Source organism: Mya arenaria, chromosome 8 (genome assembly GCF_026914265.1).
Source record: "Mya arenaria isolate MELC-2E11 chromosome 8, ASM2691426v1".
Classification (NCBI taxonomy): domain Eukaryota; kingdom Metazoa; phylum Mollusca; class Bivalvia; order Myida; family Myidae; genus Mya; species Mya arenaria.
In genome coordinates, this window is record NC_069129.1 from 944,424 (window position 1) to 963,371 (window position 18,948).

An 18,948-nucleotide genomic window follows, 5' to 3' on the forward strand; every position below is an offset into this window, starting at 1 on the left:
GTACATAAAAATCACATAGCAAAATAATAAATCTAGCATGTGACTTAATTTTATGTACCAATAATAGTAAACTGACAGAGAAATCCATAATTATGTATCGGATATTTTTATTTTCTCCCAACTCCGCTATTTTGAGTATGCGTTCACAGGGCATCTATACTTTATGCTTGTTTATTTTTCATTTTAAAGACTATTCCTTGATTACAACAACAAATCTCACTTAAAGTGAAATGTCAAGTTCATTACAAATTGTAATGGACGTATTCAAAATAGTTTTCCGTATTGTTTTATCTAAATGTTATGCAGTTACAAATCCCGGCATCAGTAAATGTCAATGACACTTGTATGTGTTCAACTCTTTCATTGTTTTTACACTATATTAACTCAAACATGAATAAACATGTAATTTAGAATAAACACAAGCTTTACATTGACTCAATGACAAGTATTTCCAAACCATTCTGTGATTTAAAATCCATAAACACCACCGTCCAAAAATTGAGATTAAATTGTGAAACTAGGTCACCGGTGTCAACTTAGAAAATTTACTTTCGATTTCACCACTCACACTTAAAGCACTGTTATTTGATATTTAACCATAGAATGTTATAAAATGTTTTTCTTACACATAATTTACAGATATTTGTGTCTACATATTCGATGGCAGCCGCTGACACTTTTATTTTTTTATCTATAAACAACAATATTTGCATGACCTAAATTGGCGGGGATAAAACAACAATCACGTGACAGTTATTGTTTACCAGTGTCGGCTGTTACATTTGTCAATGCTTATTGCTATTGTTATTTTAACAACTCCTGCATATTTTAATTAATTATTTTATACAAAGAATGATATGACTGCTATCGTTTAGCCCTAGTCGAAAAAGAACAATAGTTCATTCAAAAATGTCACAAGTTTTTACTTTAATCGGATGCTGTTTTACATATCCGCAAGTCATATGGGGGCCAATTATCCGCATGTAATCTTTTGGTTACTTTACACATGATAGTTATAATTAAATTGGTGAACAGTGCCTATTTGATGAATGTTGACCAATTAATAAACATTTCGACTCATTTTAAACTTAAAACGAATTAACTGGTTTAATACATTTGGCTGCTGTCATCTGGAGAATGTTACAGTAGAGTAGATTTTAATTTTAACAAACCAATTAAGGTACACCTTAATTACAGGCTCCAAGCTTACACATAAGGATGTGGGACAACTTCACCTCAAACAAAACACCATATTAACACTGCTTATTTTTGTAATGTGCCCCCACCCCCCTCCCAATCACCAGGTGGCAAAATACCTGTAAGGTTTTACAAGGGGAAAAAAGGACCAAAGCATGAAATAAACACCCCTTAACCAAAACACCTCTATTGTCACTTATAAATGTATTCCTTATGAGTATGATGTACAATAGTGTTATTTATACAGAAAATGAAACATTACTTTTATCAATAAAAAAATCAAATGTAAAAAATGTAATTGGCAATTACCATTCTTATGAATTTATTTATTATATATGTCATATGATAACAGCTAATTAAGGAATTTTAACACAGAAAAAAACTACCTTACATAATATGGATTTACATGTTTATTTAAAAAAATAAATAAAAAAAGGAAATAATCACACTCTTTGTCACTAAAATCAATGTTTGTTATCAAATAAAAAAGGCAAAACATGTTGCATCTCATGAGAGCTTTTCATCAACATTTACAATATGAACCAAAATTATGTTTTTGCATACATGCACAAGAATTCTGAGATTAATGACAAGTTAAATCATTGCATAAATGGCAAGTAACTTTAAGCAGAGATGTGATTTAACATTCTGCCATAATTGTAAGAAAGGTGGATACATTTTATTTCTTCAAAGTTGCAGTTATTTTTACCAAACTTTACATTGCATTTTATAAATATGTACAAACAGTATGGTGTTGAAACATGAGAATACAGACATGTTAATGTGTGCTTTATTTTGTTGGCCCTTCGGTAACATTAAACCACCTGATAACTAAATAGTTAAAGTATAAAAATTATGATAGTTTGCTTACAACATGTATATCTCTCTATGTATATCTCTCTCTGTTTTAATGTTATCATAAGATGAAATAATATCAAATGTATTAGAATATACAGTCCTACAATGAAATTATTTATGCACAGCCATCCAAGAACTATAACTATTTGATTTGTTAAGGCAGAGCAAGTATTTTTTAAGCTGTAAATAAAGTAACACTTGCATGTTTAATAATAAGAAAGCTATATGATATGTTATGTATAGAACTATACCAATGGGCTCGATAGGAATTTCCTATTCGCCTCTCTCATAGAGAACCTGCGTTCAATTCCCAGCCTAGGCGAGTGTGAGTTTGGTTAGTGGTCACCAAGTTGGACGAGTGGGCTTCTTTTCCGGGGTTTCCAGTTTCCCCTAGTACACAAGACCCACTCTCTGGTATCATTGTGCCAATGAGAGTTGCAAATACTTGTTTCACAATTGTGAAAATAAATAAGTTTTAACTAACACTCCCTTTATGAATTCAATAAGTTACAAAATTAACTACTTACAATGGTACCAGGGTGGATGGCATAAAATGGGTTCTTTCCCCCCCCCCCCCACCCCACCCCAAAAAATGTAAGCAATTTGTAGTCTGAGATGTTGCATTTTGAATGTATAAAATTACTTTTTATCTTATTTCTCTGATATAGAAGAAGTAAATTTGAACAATGTGAGGGGCGTTGCCTGGTGCACATCCCCCACTAGTGCAGTCAGTGGGTACAATGGGCAACTTGTTTTTAAGTATTGGTTCTATCCTGTCACTATTTTAAAGCTCATTTAATTATATACCATATGCACTTTTGATACTGTCCTTATAACCAAGTCTTGAGTACTGCTACTAAAGAAGACTAGTTCAGTCGCTGGTTGGAAATAACAAATATAAACATTTGTTTCCTTTAAGAAACATGATTGTACTTATAATATTTAATTAATACTAGTCAAAAGCATGTTTTTGATTCATTGTCTCATGTTGTGTTTATGCAGTCTCAAATGACTACAACTTAAGAATCGTATCTTATTGGTATACTGTTCTTTTAAAAAAAAAACATAGTTGATGTTTCCATAGCAACCTTTTAAAATTGAAATGAAATGACTGAAAGATACATAATTGTGGAATGTTTATTTATCAATCATGCTCCCATTCAGTAATATTGTAATATCAATTTCATACTGGACTATTGTTTTTGATCCTTTAAACAGGGTATCAGGTCTGTGCCATTAGTATATTATTGTTAACTGTTCTTCTTTCCATAGCTAAGCATCACTAAAATACCGTAATGTGAATTTTTATTTGCTGAAAATTATTTATTATGACATTAAATTAGATAAAGCAGATACTTATTCATAAAATAATGGTAATGTAGTCAATAAAAAACCTGAACATTGGTCAAATTCTTTAACTTTGGTATGAATATCAAATAAAGAAGATTGGTTGCCATGGGAACATGCAGAATAACTTTCTCACGAAGGTTTTTGTTGCTTCATAGTATTGTATTCTTGATCTGAACACTAAAGCTAGAAAAAACAAATGAATGACCATTGACATATTTGCTTGTTTCTCTCCAATAAACAGCTGTTTTTCAATTATATTGTAGCACACGCCATATAACAAATGTTGTCCAAAATAAACAATAACATAAGTTTTCATTTAATTGCGTTCAATATCAATGTGAATCTTCATTTTACCCAAAAATTCTTCAATTGATGGATTTTATTGATGAACACAAATGTGTTTTTATGAAAAACAATAGCATATGCAAAATAAAAGTATAATTTTTAGACAAGAAATTGTCTCCATGGTTACCGTGGAATCAATTTCAATTACTGATAGCTTAATTAAAACTTTAACATTTCAATATCACTGTCTGAAAGTTTGAATGTTGTAGAACAAGTATTATTTAAATTGTATTCTTTTAAAGTCAATGGGTGATATATTTAACATTCACTCAAAACAACTCAGCAGTGAGCACTGAACTACACTTACAACATTGCAGCATGGTGATTTACTTTTTTGTGAAAGATTTATTAAAAAAAGATATTCTAATGAATTGTTTAATATAACAGGTTATTGAATGTTAAGCTGGTTCACAAATATTTAATATGCTTTTACAAGTATAAAATGCTAAGGTAACTTGCTTGAAGCGGTGTGCATCATTTTGCAATTGATGTGCACTTACAAAGTATGTGTTGTGTTGTTATGTGTTTTCGTTAAGTTATTTAAGACAGAAAAGGTAATGGAAGTTACTGTTGCAAAAACCATGACTATAGCATCACACATACTCATTCCGGTTTAACCATTTAAATGAACATGATGACACTTTGTATAAAGAACGTATTCCTTACTGATATTATGAACTATCGATTATTGTCCGATAGTAAATCGAAATGCTTGGTCCGATTCAATTCGATTATCGATAGCAAATGGAGTCCGATTTTCAAACACTAGCAGTCATTGCTCTTACCTAGCTCACAAGAACATTTAAATAACTGGCCTTTTTAATTTAAGGCTTTGATCTTGTAATGGTCATCATTCTTTACCTAGCTCACGTCAAGCTCTGCTTAATGTTACAATGTGAGGATATACTTTAAATCCATTAATTTTAGCTAGATATCACTGGAAATAACTAACTTATATAGTCATCAATCATGCTCCAGGCTAAACAAATCATTGTTTTCTTGGTTACTAAACACCGACCATGAGATGCCCAAAGAACATGGGAACAAATCAACAGCCTTCAAAATATTGAAAACAGCTAACATAATAACTGATAGATAACACTTCACAAAGGCGTGTAAGCATTGACTCGACGCAAGGGGACGTGGGGCAAATTATTGAAATGAAGGTGGAATGCAATATGCTTATATCGGGTATATTAGCAAAATATGCAAAAAACATGTGTTGGTAGTATGTACCCTTATTCTTGTAAGAATACACGCTACATTTTCAGCCAATGAAATTGCAGATAGGCAATCATGAAGTACTGGGCTTAATCATTAAGAATTTTCATTTTTGTGGGTGTTTAAAGGTCCGCCTACTGCCAATCATCCGCTACGCAATCCCTGCGTTAAATTTGTGTTGACAAAACTTGTGTTAGCCATTGAGATTGTATTCTAAGTCAGACGGATGATGTGAAGTAATTTCTTTATGATAAAGAAGGGCTCGTTTGCTATGCTCACTCTGCCCATTCTGAATCATTAAGATTTTTCTAATGTCATATAACTTTTACTTACACTACCTTGCATAAAATAAGGATAAATTCCATAAACCACTGTTAATTAAGCAAGGAAAGTAAACATGCATTTACAGAATACATGATGAGCTGAATTTGTTGAAAATACAAGTTTATAAAAGATAAGTAACTATTGTTTAAATGAATTTACCTTCACAATGTCTTTTTTTCAATATCCTCCGTTAATGTTTCTTTTCAAACAGAACTATTGGCCACAACAAGTAAATAACCTGGTCTGTTTCACTGGTATTAATAATTTCCCTCAGTAAAGTGCAATTTACCCCAGATAAGGCTAAAGTATTTGTTCAAAAGTTTTAAAGCCCAGTGTTTGAATATCCCAGCAAGGCAGATATGTGATTCATTCAATGCCTGTATGTCCACTGTAATTCACATGTTCACAAACATATGTATCTATGTCACTTCACGATCAAAACCTTCAATGAATGCCGCAAAACGTTGGCAAATAATGAAAAATGACACCTTCTATACAAAAGTGAAGCTTCATTTATATTTACATTCATTTGGAATTAAATGGCAGTATCTTTCAGTTGCATTAAGTGCTCATCAAATAGATTTTTTTACCACTATAGATATTCCCAATTTAAGTTCTTTTAGTAAGCTATATGAATGCAAAACTTTAAATCAATTTTTTTTTATAAATTTAATTTAAAAAAAATCTACATATAATTTTATGTAAATGTTAAATACATTCAGCAGCAACATTTCACAATTTGTTCTTGTAAGAGCCATGCAGCAGATTTTACTTGAATATAAAAGGCAAAACAAGGTGCATCACACGAGGGGTGTTTTGGTTAAGGGATAATTAATTTGACCTCTATTTTAAAAACGTGAATAAAGGTATACAGGGTTCTCAATAAGCTTCAGTTCAACCTTCTAAAACGGTGAAGTATCCGATCAGCCTCTACTTATTCTTCTTAATATTTACTTATTTTTCAAAATTTGAAGGGGCACAATGGCCATTGAAACCATCCATTTTGGCCTGCAGTCTTTCATATTGAGAGCACTGGGCATTAAAATAATGAGGGTTTTGTCCATCTAAACTTTAATGAGCGGGAGGTGTTTTGTCAGGGGGTGTTTTGTCTGGCTTCCTTTTCAATTATCTTAAAGCAAGTGCTGCTAGCTTCAAATGCCAAAAACTACTTTGACTGTAAAATTACTGACTGTATTTTAAGGGATATTTACATTTTAAATAAAAAATGAATAATTTAATACTTCAAACAAATTTACAATAATGTTTAGAATTAATAATAATAAATGCTTGACCAATGAAGTACATTTATATATAAATCAATGTTGACAAACGGTAAAACAATAAAACTTATACACCATAAAACTGATTGTGTTCATTGCACCATGTAATAAGTTCTACCATCAAATAAAAGGTATGAGTCAGACCAGGTAGAGATGACAGATATGTATGTAGAACCATGATATCCCACATTGGATACACACAGGAACACAAACTTCCTCCGTTGTTGGGACACAGGGGTAGCGGCCAGCCAAACATCGCTGTACGCTGCCTGGTGACAGCGATATCTCGGGCCAAGGGCCAGGATTACGGAACAAAGTGATTGATTGCTTGTGAAAAAGAAAACATCACCAGGGGAGAGCAGTATCCTTACAAATGCCACAGAGGCCTGATAAATTACTTCCCTTTGAAAATGACTATTGCCTATTTTATGTTTTCATAAGCTTGGTTTACAAAACCCTATAACATCTGGCCCCAATTTCTCGAAACTTCTTAAGCTTAAAAGACTGAAGTAGCTTATTTCAATAAACTAAAACGCATACTTAAATTGAATCTTGATAAGTGAAAAAAGGTTTAAATAAATGTGATTTTCGTAATGATAATTTCTATTCTAAGTATAAAAACTCCTAAAGAAGTTAATATTACGCAATTTATTGTAAACTAAAAATAGTGAGCTTAGCTTAATCCTGTTATAAGGGACTTAAGAAGTTTCGAGAATTAGGGGCCAGACTAAGAACTATTATCAATAAGTTCTTTCTTTTTTCAACAAGGATGTATACTGGGATATTCTCATTGAAGTTTGGTCTCAATTTTCGAAAAAGTAATATTACATAAATGTAACAAACAAATAATAATGTAAACCTTGAAACCTTGTAACGGCTGAGAACTCGGACTTTCCAACCTTTTAAAATTATCTTCATTATTTAAAAAAAAAAATGAAAACATACCGTATTATACATATAAATACATTAATTATTTATTTAATGTTCACAAACATATATTATAAAATTCTTATGTGTGAACTTCAAATAAAAGCCTGTTTTGACATGACCATACATGTATACCTCAATGAACTCTGCCAACAGGGCAACAGCAGGTTCCAGGAACTCAGCGAGAAACTTGTCGATGTTGCCATGGTAATGCTTCCGGAGGACTGACAAAACCTCCTTGACAACAACCTCCGCCTGGGCACCATACACTTTCTGTAGCTTTGCAACCACCACGCCATAGTCCGCTGGAAAACTCTGAAAATAAAGCAAATGATAATATTTTGTGTAAAAACTAATAACTGTATAAAGAATTTGATGTAGATGCAAATTAAGTAAAATTAATTTTGTAGACGATGAAGGCTTTGTTATTCTAAATCCGAGTTAAAGCTTGGAAATAGTTTTTTCTTGAAACGACTCTGATAACCACATACTGTACATGAACATAGCGTCTGATAACCACATACTGTACATGAACATAGCGTCTGATAACCACATACTGTACATGAACATAGCGTCTGATAACCACATACTGTACATGAACATAGCGTCTGATAACCACATACTGTACATGGACATAGTTAACACCGCAAGGATCATGAAGTAGTTGCAATGTATTATACAACATGTACTCTAAGTGTTTCTAAGACTCTACTTTACTACTTAGGCTCAGGTGAGTGTTAGACTGAATGCTCTTTGAATTTATTTTTAGAATTATGGACACTCTGGTCATTAAAGTATTTCAGTGTTTTTTTTCCCCACCTTTTTGTGAATGGGGCCAGTCCCCTGCCATTAGTATTGCAAAAATAGGGACAGAATACCTAAAATGTGTATTTATCATTGCATGTATATTTAAAACAAAGAATCAAAGCAAAGCCCGTTTTAAAATGCTGGCTTTGAAGAAGTATATTGAGGGAATAAGACTGCATTTACAAATATCTTTACAAATTTTACTTATTACATGCTGAGATATAAAAGCCTATTAAAGGGTCTATTTAATTGTGATGGTGTTGTCACAATATTTTAGAGAAAGTTTAATGTATCTAGCATATGAAAAATCATGAAATGTGGTCAACACTTCACATATGCCTCTTAAAGCATCAACAATTCTACAGCATAGTGTATTAAATGTATGGATAGCTCAATCCTCAATTGATTATCAGAATTTTAGCACTAACTGGACAAAGGCCAGAAGAGCTTATGTGATGATGCGGTGTATGTTGCTGTGCGTTAGTGCGTCCGTCCGTGCATCTGGAAAAAATTGCTAATGAATGTGATGAAGTCTCCAGTTTTGATTGTTCCTTTTGAAAACCAGCCATATCTGCCCATGCATGACTTGATCATGGCCCTGAAAATTATCCAAAAAAATGTTTCTTCTAAGTCCAGAATTACAGAGAGACCACCTGTTTTTAGGTTTAGCAGTTGGTTTTATGTTTTACTCTCCCTTGCTCTTGTTAAAAAGAGGATTGAGCTTAAGCTATGGTGCAGTGTCTCTTGTTTGTGGGTCTGTCTGAACACAATTGCTTGTGAATGTTTGTGCAAATTATGCCCCTTGGGCCATTTAACTGGCCATGCCTCAGGGTTCACAAGTCTGATATACTTTTAAAGGTAAATATTTGAAAATCCTCTTGTCTGAAACCACTAGGCCCTGCATACCTGATTGATATACATTGATATGTTGCATATGGTGGTCCTCTACAAAGATTGTTCAAAATATGCCCCTGAGATCAAAACAGGCCCTAGCCCAGGGCTCACAAGATTCCTAGTGACTTAATGTATAAGAAAAACTTTCAAAATCTTCTTGTTACAAACCACATGGCTCATACCTTTGATGTTTGTTGGGTTAAAAGCGTCATATAATGGCCCTCTACCAAGATAATCTTATAACGCTTTTTAACAAAAAAAGGGGTAAACAAGGGGTAAACAAGGTGAAATGGCATGTGTGTCATGCCCGTAATGCTACATGGCAATGATGAAAATCCCCTGGTATGTGACCAAAATCCCCTTAAATTCTGGACATAATCCCCTCGGAAGCCTTTCAAAATTATGGAAATTTGTTTTTTTTTCGTACTTGCGTCTTAAAATACTTTGAAATTTTGCCGAATTTGATCTGCTAAAAAATCCCCCTGAATACTACCAAAATCCCCCTGATTTTTCAGACTTTTGAACAAATCCCCCTGAATGGTCTCCAGAAAATATGGCATGTATGAAGATTGTTGAATTTATGCCTCTGGGGTCAAAGCTGGCCTCATCCCTTTTGACTTTCTTTCTTATTTTTGAAGCTATAGCAATGAAATTTGGACCAGTCTTGTAAAGTTTTGGAAACAAATATTTATATTCTGCTTGGATGACATTGACTGTAACCTCTTGACCTTCTTTCTAATGTTGAATGCAATGAAATTTGGACCATGACCATTTGACCTACTTCCTTATTTTTGAAGCGAGAGCAATGCAATTAGGACCACGTGTACAGTTTTGCTGGTATCATTCTTGTGCTCAAATGACCTTGACTATGACCTTTTGACTTTTTTTTCTTATTTTTGAAGCTACAGCAAGGGCATTTGAAGGTTATGTACAGTTTTTAAAACAAGTATCAATGTTGTGCTTGGATAACCATGCTTGTGACCTTTTGACCTGCTTTCTTTTTTTAAAGCTAAAGCAATAAAATTTTAACCATGTGTAAAGTTTTGAAAACAAGTATCACACACACTACAGAGCTTCACGAAAACACCATCGTCCGTACAAGGGTCTTAACATGTAAACCTTTAATTAGAATGGAAGTATTTTGGGGGACTTTTTTTTGGAATTTTTGGTTGATATTTAGTGTTTTGTGATACATGATCAGGTTTCAATTATTATTGGTCTTGAAAACAAAATTGACTGTTTTTAAGGAGATATGTATACATCAGCTGTTCAATTTGTAAATTTGAACTCAGTGTAAGATATATTTATAAATTGATCATTGCAAGTATACTTATTGATCAGTGTTGTCACAGTCACCGAGTCAGTCAAGTATCAGATTTTGTTCCAAAACGAAGCATTTTTACACGAGAAAAACGACACAAGGATTTGCTGAAGTGAGTAAAACAAAGTATTACTCTTGTAAAACTTACACGGGTTACTACTTTTTTCAAAAACTTGAGCATTAGAGACATTCTGATCTCATTCTCTTTTGTGACAGATGGCGCGGAATATTGCACGACAATCGTAACAGCTCGGCCATCTCCGGCAAGCTTCGAGATAGACAATAGATAGCCAATTCCCAATACTGGCCGAGGAGTTCCGATTGATTGCACGATAGTCTTTAAAACGACACCGTATCGAAGCCTCTAGGTTAAAGTCAACCATAAAAATGAAATAGAGAAAGTTCGCAGGTATAGCAATGTGCCATAGTTGTTCAGAACGACATGATGGTTTCGGATAAAATTGATTTTAAGGAATAGAAACAGTCTCAACAGGTAATCCTGTCTCATCATCAGAAATTTCCAGTACTAGTTGGGTCGGGACCTACGGTAGGGAGCTAGACAAGGTTGTATACTGTTTCGGATGAAAGTTCAGAAGAGATAAATGCCAGTTTATTTTCCAAAGCTGATTGATTGAACATCTCTTAATCTCGACCGACACTTAGTATTACTTAATGGAAGCGAGACATAGTAATAGGTTCAATGTTTCCTTCTTAATAAAATCGTAATTATTCTGTTGTGTGCATATATATGATGGCATGTTTCGTAATTATTCTGTTGTGTGCATATATATGATGGCATGTTTCGTAATTATTCTGTTGTGTGCATATATATGATGGCATGTATCGTAATTATTCTGTTGTGTGCATATATATGATGGCATGTATCGTAATTATTCTGTTGTGTGCATTTATATGATGGCATGTTTCGTAATTATTCTGTTGTGTGCATATATATGATGGCATGTTCTGTTGTGTGCATATATATGATGGCGGTTAACGTGCAATTTCCACAGTACACCCTTTGATAATGTTCAAAAGTTTTATATCTTTTAATTGTTTTGATGAAATGATAAACTGCTCCTGTGTCTATGTAAAGGTCTAGCGGTATCGACTTTGTGCGTCAACACTCGTATTTCATTTGTACTGTTCGCGCCTACGGTCTAATCTACCTGTAAAGGAGTTTCCACCTGTGTCTCTGGATATATGGCGTGAAACAACGTGGACCAGGCCCACACAAGACCGTCCGTTATGGTAGTTGAAACCACCTGCAGCCCAGCCGTCAGCCCAAAAATGCCTCTTCTCATGGGAGTGCTCATACTACGCTCACCACCCACCCCAACATGTCAGCCATGTTTATCTGGCCTTTCTGAAAGAGAAACACTTCAATATTACAATATGTTTTATCCTATCGCCCCTCCCTCTAAAAAGCAAAACACACACACCTGGGACCACTAATCCTACTCCCAAAACAAACAAACAAAAAACAAAAACACAACAACAACACAACAACAACAGCAACAACAACAACAACACAATAACAACAACAACACAACAACAACAGCAACAACAACAAAACAACAACACAACAACAACAATAACAACACAACAACAACAACAACACAAAAACAACAGCAACAACAACAACAACAACAACAACAACACAACAACAACAACAGCAACAACAACAACAACAATAACAACACAACAACAGCAACAACAACAACAGCAACAACAACATAGTAATAACCCTTTTAAATGTCAAGCTAGCATTATACGTTTCGACCTTTATCAATTTCGGAATAAACTATAGATTGCAGAAATGCATATTTAGAAATGAATCGATACACATAATCATAGAGGTAAATTAAATACATAATTCAATAATATTTAACAGACAGTCATTTACGAGTTAAACGTACATTGATGTTTTTTTTCAAAAACATGTCAGTATGTACTCTTATGTACAAGATGGACTATATAACACAGACACATATGCACCCGTCTGGGAAGAAGGCATTGTATTTCACAGGCTTTCGCACGGCCTATAGCTCCCTCGATGTTCTCAATCTGAGACGGAAAGGTATCCGGCTCATCCCTTTTATCCCGGAATGATTCCACGCGTTTACGTTTAAAACGTCGATTGTGGTAAATCATGGTACTGTCCGATACGACCACAGGTACATGGGTGATGAAACCATTCCTTCAAATATCGAGTTGTGATCGGGTTTGACTTCAAATCGTTTTAAGGTCGACTGTCGTTCTTTACTTTTCATGACTCCCGATGATACATTGTCCGGGATGCTAGGTTTTTCGGGAAGAGTGTTCTCGTCTTTCTGTTTATATTTTTGCTATGAATATTATGGCATATTCCAAAAAACAATAATTCATGCTAGCATGGGTCGGTTTGTGAATATTTTGATGTGTTCATGATTCGTTCGTTAATTTGTATTTTCTACCTTTACGTTGGATTGTGCATATCTTGTGGGGGGGGGGGGAACTAGAGTTCCAGGTGAAAACCCTCTCTTCCGGCTTGGTGACCACTGGATTTTGTTTAGATACGCTCTTGAGAAAATAGCTGGTAAGCTAACTTTCCCTTTTTGTTACTTATCGTAGAGTCATGTATCGGCAATATCAGCAGCATTCTCCGAAGTCTTTGGTGCGCTGACCAATGGCCTTTTGAGTGAGTTGTGGTCGTTTTTTAACAATATTCTTTTAAGTATACTGCAAAAAAATCTCAAAAGAGAACGTGGCTGTGAGAAGTTATTTCTTCATCTGTGTGTGGTTCTGCACTGTTCTTCTCTGTCTAAGTTAATGCATGACCTCACACGCAGCCGGTTGTTCTTGGAGAAACACACATCGAAGGCCTGATTCAAATGAATCGCAACATTTTATTAATATCTTTCATTGGTGTGGTTATACGCGAGAGTGTGGTACCGTGGGGCAGACATAAGTATTCGTATGAATTCACTTGGGAGTTTGGTTTGTGTATCAAGTCGGACAAATGGGTTTCCATCGGGTGTAACTCCGGTTGTCACCACATCATAAGACCACACTCTCGCGTGAAACTATGCCAACGAGAGCGAATGATATAATGTAATAACTTGTTTCACAATATATGTAATGAAAATAAGTTTAAACTAAAATAATCACAATGAATAACGTTGTATAACTATGGTGTCGCAAAAACGTAAAAATGATGCATCACACACCGCATGTTACGCTTAATCCGGTTCGAATATAAATCGATACATGTTGCCTTTGTGAAAGATTTGCCTTATTGATTTGCACATATCACTCGAAAATTGCCCAAGTTGATCAAAACACTATGTACAGCAGTCTCTGTACACATTTTCTGTTTATGAGGTTTGGCTCGTTTACTACAGCTTATACATATTTTTTTGAGTCAACACACAAGAACACATTCATTGGTCACAAACGGCATTTCCTTTGGTTAAGTTGGAACTTGTCCTTGTTCAGGTAGATGGATTTTTTTCTGAGCGCAGCGTTAAACAGCTGTGTTATTTCACAATGATTTGAGGAAAAGTAAGCGATTATGTGATTCTGTCGTTTGTTAACAATTTCTAATTACAATACCCGGTATGCAGGTATGTCGGTATGTCAACCCTGTCAATTGTTTCTAACAAGCAGAGCCGTTTAAGTTGCTTTTTAGCGGTTCTTTTATTGACAGGAATGCAACGGGCGGGCATTTTCACTGACGTAAATGTTTCATCAATCTCAAGATGAATTATTCAGTCGTAAGAACCGTTTCCCTCAAAAACTGATTAACTGGTCAGTTCGTTATACTGGACAAACGGTATGGTCTATAGCTCGAGTTGATGTTGGTGTTCTACCATCAACGACAATGAAATGAACCTGATACTATTTGTTAGAAGCATCTGCATTAATGTATGTTAGGAGCATTTGCATCAATTTCTGTTAGGAGCATCTGCATTAATTTCTGTTCGGAGCATTTGCATTAATTTATTTCTGTTTGGAGCATTTACATTTATTTATGTAATGAGCATCGGCATTCCTTTCTGATAGGATCATCTGTATTAATTTATGTTAGAGGCATCTGCATTCACTTTTAGAGCATCTGCATTCATTTTTATGAGCATCTGCATTCATTTTAGGCGCATCTGCATTCATTTCTATTAGGAGCATATGTATTCATCTCTGTTAGGAGCGTCTGCATTCATTTTTAGGAACATCTGCATTCCTTTCTGTTATTAGTATCTACATTAATTTTAGGAGCATTTGCATTAATTTTAGGACCATCTGCATTCATTTCTGTAAGAAGCATCTGTCTTCATCTCTGTTAGGAGCATCTGCCATTCATCTCTGTAAGGAGCATCTGCATTTATTCCTGATTTATTGTCCATGCTAAGTGTAGAATTACAATCGGTTTGATCTCCCGGTATTCATGATATACGGTATTTAAGATGCCAGATGTGGCCCCCCTTTCTAATAAAAATTTAATTGTTCTTTGCTGTCTGACTTATAGCATGAAGGCATATAGTTTTCCCAGAAGTTTCCAAAACTAATGTATTGTTAAAAAGTTATTCTCGCTCAAAATGTAAAACCAGCAAATTAAAATGAAGCTGATTAAATTTCCAACTTTTTAAGCACTTATTGCTAAATGCTTAGTTATAACCGGGCTTGCAGAAACTTCAACAATATTACTTGCATTCCGCACGTATGCTTAGTTGTTTTTGATACTGTTCAGCTTTTTGTGGCTTGGCCTTACTTATTGCCTGAACGTCCTGGTTGCCTCAGCCGCACGGCACGGTGAATTGTTCATCTTGTCGTGTACTATTGTCAGTGGTGGATCTTTCTCTCTTTGATGTTAGATGGGGCGTCCCTTAGGTGCGTAATCTTTTGACTTGCACCCCGCGCTCAGAACCCAAATACGTTTGGTTTAAAGAGTTAATAGGGGAGTTTGGGGTTCTCCCCCAAGAACATATTAATAATTTCCAGTCTTAAATGGCGCATTTTTCGCGTATTTCTTTACTCATTTTCTCTTATATTGAATAAAAAAGTAAATCTGGGCGATTTTAGGGGGAGGGCGAGCGCCGGGTGCGCCCTAACCCTGGACCCGCTAGTGATTGTCCTGTGTTAACTACTGTTAGAATCTAGAACGATTTGATTTAGTTAAACTGAACAGTTTGTAAGGAACTATGATCAGATTTTAAATTGTTTCTTTACGTTAAGATACGCCAGATCATACATTCGTTACAATACTTTTATGAAACATTCGACACATGTTTGAAGAATACTTTTCAAGTTACGTAAATTGTACAGGCTCGACTACATACTTCACATTATCATGAACAGGTATCAGTTAACAAACTTTATTTAAACCTTAGATCATTTGTTACACAGAGACATATGTCTCATCTTACGTAAAATATTTACATTTATTATAATTTTAACACACGGTTAACATACATAGTTTAACGGATGATTAAATGACTTACCTTCTTTGCATCATGGTGTGAATTTTAATAACATCCTATTAAGGTTAAAGTTGTTATATGCAGTATTTACATTCCCTCTCTTACGGTGTGTATACATGATAATGGATAGGCCTATAGGCTTGATACGAATCGGAAGATGTATATAGAGTTTATCACGTACATACCTTAAACGCAACCTTTCTTATTTCATATGCAGCAGTAGAAATATAATGTTGATTTATTTATTTCTGGGGCTGTATAGTCAATAATTTCACTTAATTTTAAGATTATTATAAAAGAGTTTCTATTGGACTGAAAAAAAACGGTCAATGGACTGAATGGAATCACTGAAGCGTGTCTTAGTACCAGGAGAAGGATGATAGTTTTGCGCATATTCTTATGATTTTGTATGAGCTTCAACATTTTCCAATGACAAGATGCCTTGTGGCAGTGTGTGTCTGTGGTTTAGGTTTAGTTTGGCCTTGACCACTGTGCCTTTGACAGGGTATTATACTGGGCTTGTCCTTGTAGCCCCCCACCCCGCCCTAACCGCAGACGCAACGGGTTAACAGTACCATGAACAGTCACAATTCAAAAAAGTTGAATTAACATTAAAGGGATTCGCTCATGGTTTGTAAAATGCACTATTTTATTTACGAAATTAAGTGCGACAAAATAATTAGGAGTGTTAAAAGTAAATTATTAAATTTTGGAATCCTACAGCAAATGTTGATATTTGCTCATATATCGTCTCTGAAGACCACATTTTAATCGCGTTAATAAAGGCATTGAACGATTTCGTTGTTGCGTGATTATTTGATTGACAATATGTTATCATTATATTCTTAAAATGTTAAATTATTTTTTAAATGTTTAATTATACCGGCATGGGATCGCACCCCACTAAAATCAATATTCTTTTTTCTTAATTGATCGAATTGTATTTTTTTCTTCTCCAATTTCGATATCATAGAGTAAATTAATAATAGCATAAAAGTGCTCATGTATAACCGTGATAACATTTTTTTGTCCAAAAACATAAGCGAGTCCGTTTAAAGTAGAGGAACAAAATTGAACGTGTTCACGTTGAAGAAAATCATTTAAAAGCCGAATGGTCGGTCAGAAAGGCACACACACCGAGTTGTCAGTCATGGCCGGTCAGAAAGGCACACCCACCGAGTTGGCAGTCATGGTCGGTCAGAAAGACACACACACACCGAGTTGTCAGTCATGGTCGGTCAGAAAGGCACACCCACCGAGTTGACAGTCATGGTCGGTCAGAAAGGCACACCCACCGAGTTGACAGTCATGGTCGGTCAGAAAGACACACACACACCGAGTTGTCAGTCATGGTCGGTCAGAAAGGCACACCCACCGAGTTGACAGTCATGGTCGGTCAGAAAGGCACACCCACCGAGTTGACAGTCATGGTCGGTCAGAAAGGCACACCCACCGAGTTGACAGTCATGGTCGGTCAGAAAGACACACACACACCGAGTTGACAGTCATGGTCGGTCAGAAAGGCACACCCACCGAGTTGACAGTCATGATCGGAGATAAATGCACACACACCGAGTTGGCAGTCATGATCGGAGAGTAATGCACACAACTGAGTTGGCAGTCATGATCGGAGAGTAATGCACACACACCGAGTTGGCAGTCATGATCGGAGAGAAAGGCACACACACCGAGTTGACAGTCATGATCGGAGAGAAAGGCACACACACCGAGTTGGCAGTCATGACCGGAGAGAAATGCACACACACCGAGTTGGCAGTCATGATCGGAGAGAAATGCACACACACTGAGTTGGCAGTCATGATCGGAGAGTAATGCACACACACTGAGTTGGCAGTCATGATCGGAGAGAAATGCACACACACCGAGTTGGCAGTCATGACCGGAGAGAAATGCACACACACTGAGTTGGCAGTCATGATCGGAGAGAAATGCACACACACTGAGTTGGCAGTCATGATCGGAGAGAAATGCACACACACTGAGTTGGCAGTCATGATCGGAGAGAAATGCACACACACTGAGTTGGCAGTCATGATCGGAGAGTAATGCACACACACTGAGTTGGCAGTCATGATCGGAGAGAAAGGCACACACACCGAGTTGGCAGTCATGATCGGAGAGAAAGGCACACACACCGAGTTGGCAGTCATGACCGGAGAGAAATGCACACACACCGAGTTGGCAGTCATGATCGGAGAGAAATGCACACACACTGAGTTGACAGTCATGATCGGAGAGTAATGCACACACACTGAGTTGACAGTCATGATCGGAGAGTAATGCACACACACCGAGTTGGCAGTCATGATCGGAGAGAAATGCACACACACCGAGTTGGCAGTCATGATCGGAGAGAAATGCACACACACCGAGTTGGCAGTCATGATCGGAGAGAAATGCACACACACCGAGTTGGCAGTCATGATCGGAGAGAAAGGCACACACACCGAGTTGGCAGTCATGACCGGAGAGAAAGGCACACACACCGAGTTGGCAGTCATGATCGGAGAGAAAGGCACACACACCGAGTTGGCAGTCATGATCGGAGAGAAAGGCACACACACCGAGTTGGCAGTCATGATCGGAGAGTAATGCACACACACCGAGTTGGCAGTCATGATCGGAGATAAATGCACACACACCGAGTTGGCAGTCATGATCGGAGAGTAATGCACACACACCGAGTTGGCAGTCATGATCGGAGAGAAAGGCACACACACCGAGTTGACAGTCATGACCGGAGAGAAATGCACACACACCGAGTTGACAGTCATGACCGGAGATAAATGCACACACACCGAGTTGGCAGTCATGACCGGAGAGAAATGCACACACACCGAGTTGGCAGTCATGACCGGAGAGAAATGCACACACACCGAGTTGACAGTCATGATCGGAGAGAAATGCACACACACCGAGTTGGCAGTCATGATCGGAGAGAAATGCA

At 36.2% G+C, this 18,948-nt stretch overlaps 1 protein-coding gene across 3 annotated transcripts in view; it reads right to left on the reverse strand.

The window, feature by feature from the left end:
- The window catches only part of LOC128242930 (puratrophin-1-like), a 67,543-nt gene extending 51,456 nt beyond the window's left edge, over positions 1 to 16,087 (reverse strand). For 2 of the 3 annotated variants that reach the window (XM_052960379.1, XM_052960378.1), the window contains exons 1-3: positions 16,002 to 16,087; positions 11,694 to 11,890; positions 7,638 to 7,817 (exon numbers count right to left, since the gene is read on the reverse strand). In XM_052960379.1, the coding sequence (XP_052816339.1) occupies positions 7,638 to 7,817; positions 11,694 to 11,840 (327 nt within the window). In that variant the 5' untranslated portion in view covers positions 11,841 to 11,890; positions 16,002 to 16,087. The remainder of the gene's footprint in view (positions 1 to 7,637; positions 7,818 to 11,693; positions 11,891 to 16,001) is intronic. The other variant, XM_052960380.1, reaches the window with a different exon arrangement.
- Positions 16,088 to 18,948: the final 2,861 nt, after the last annotated feature.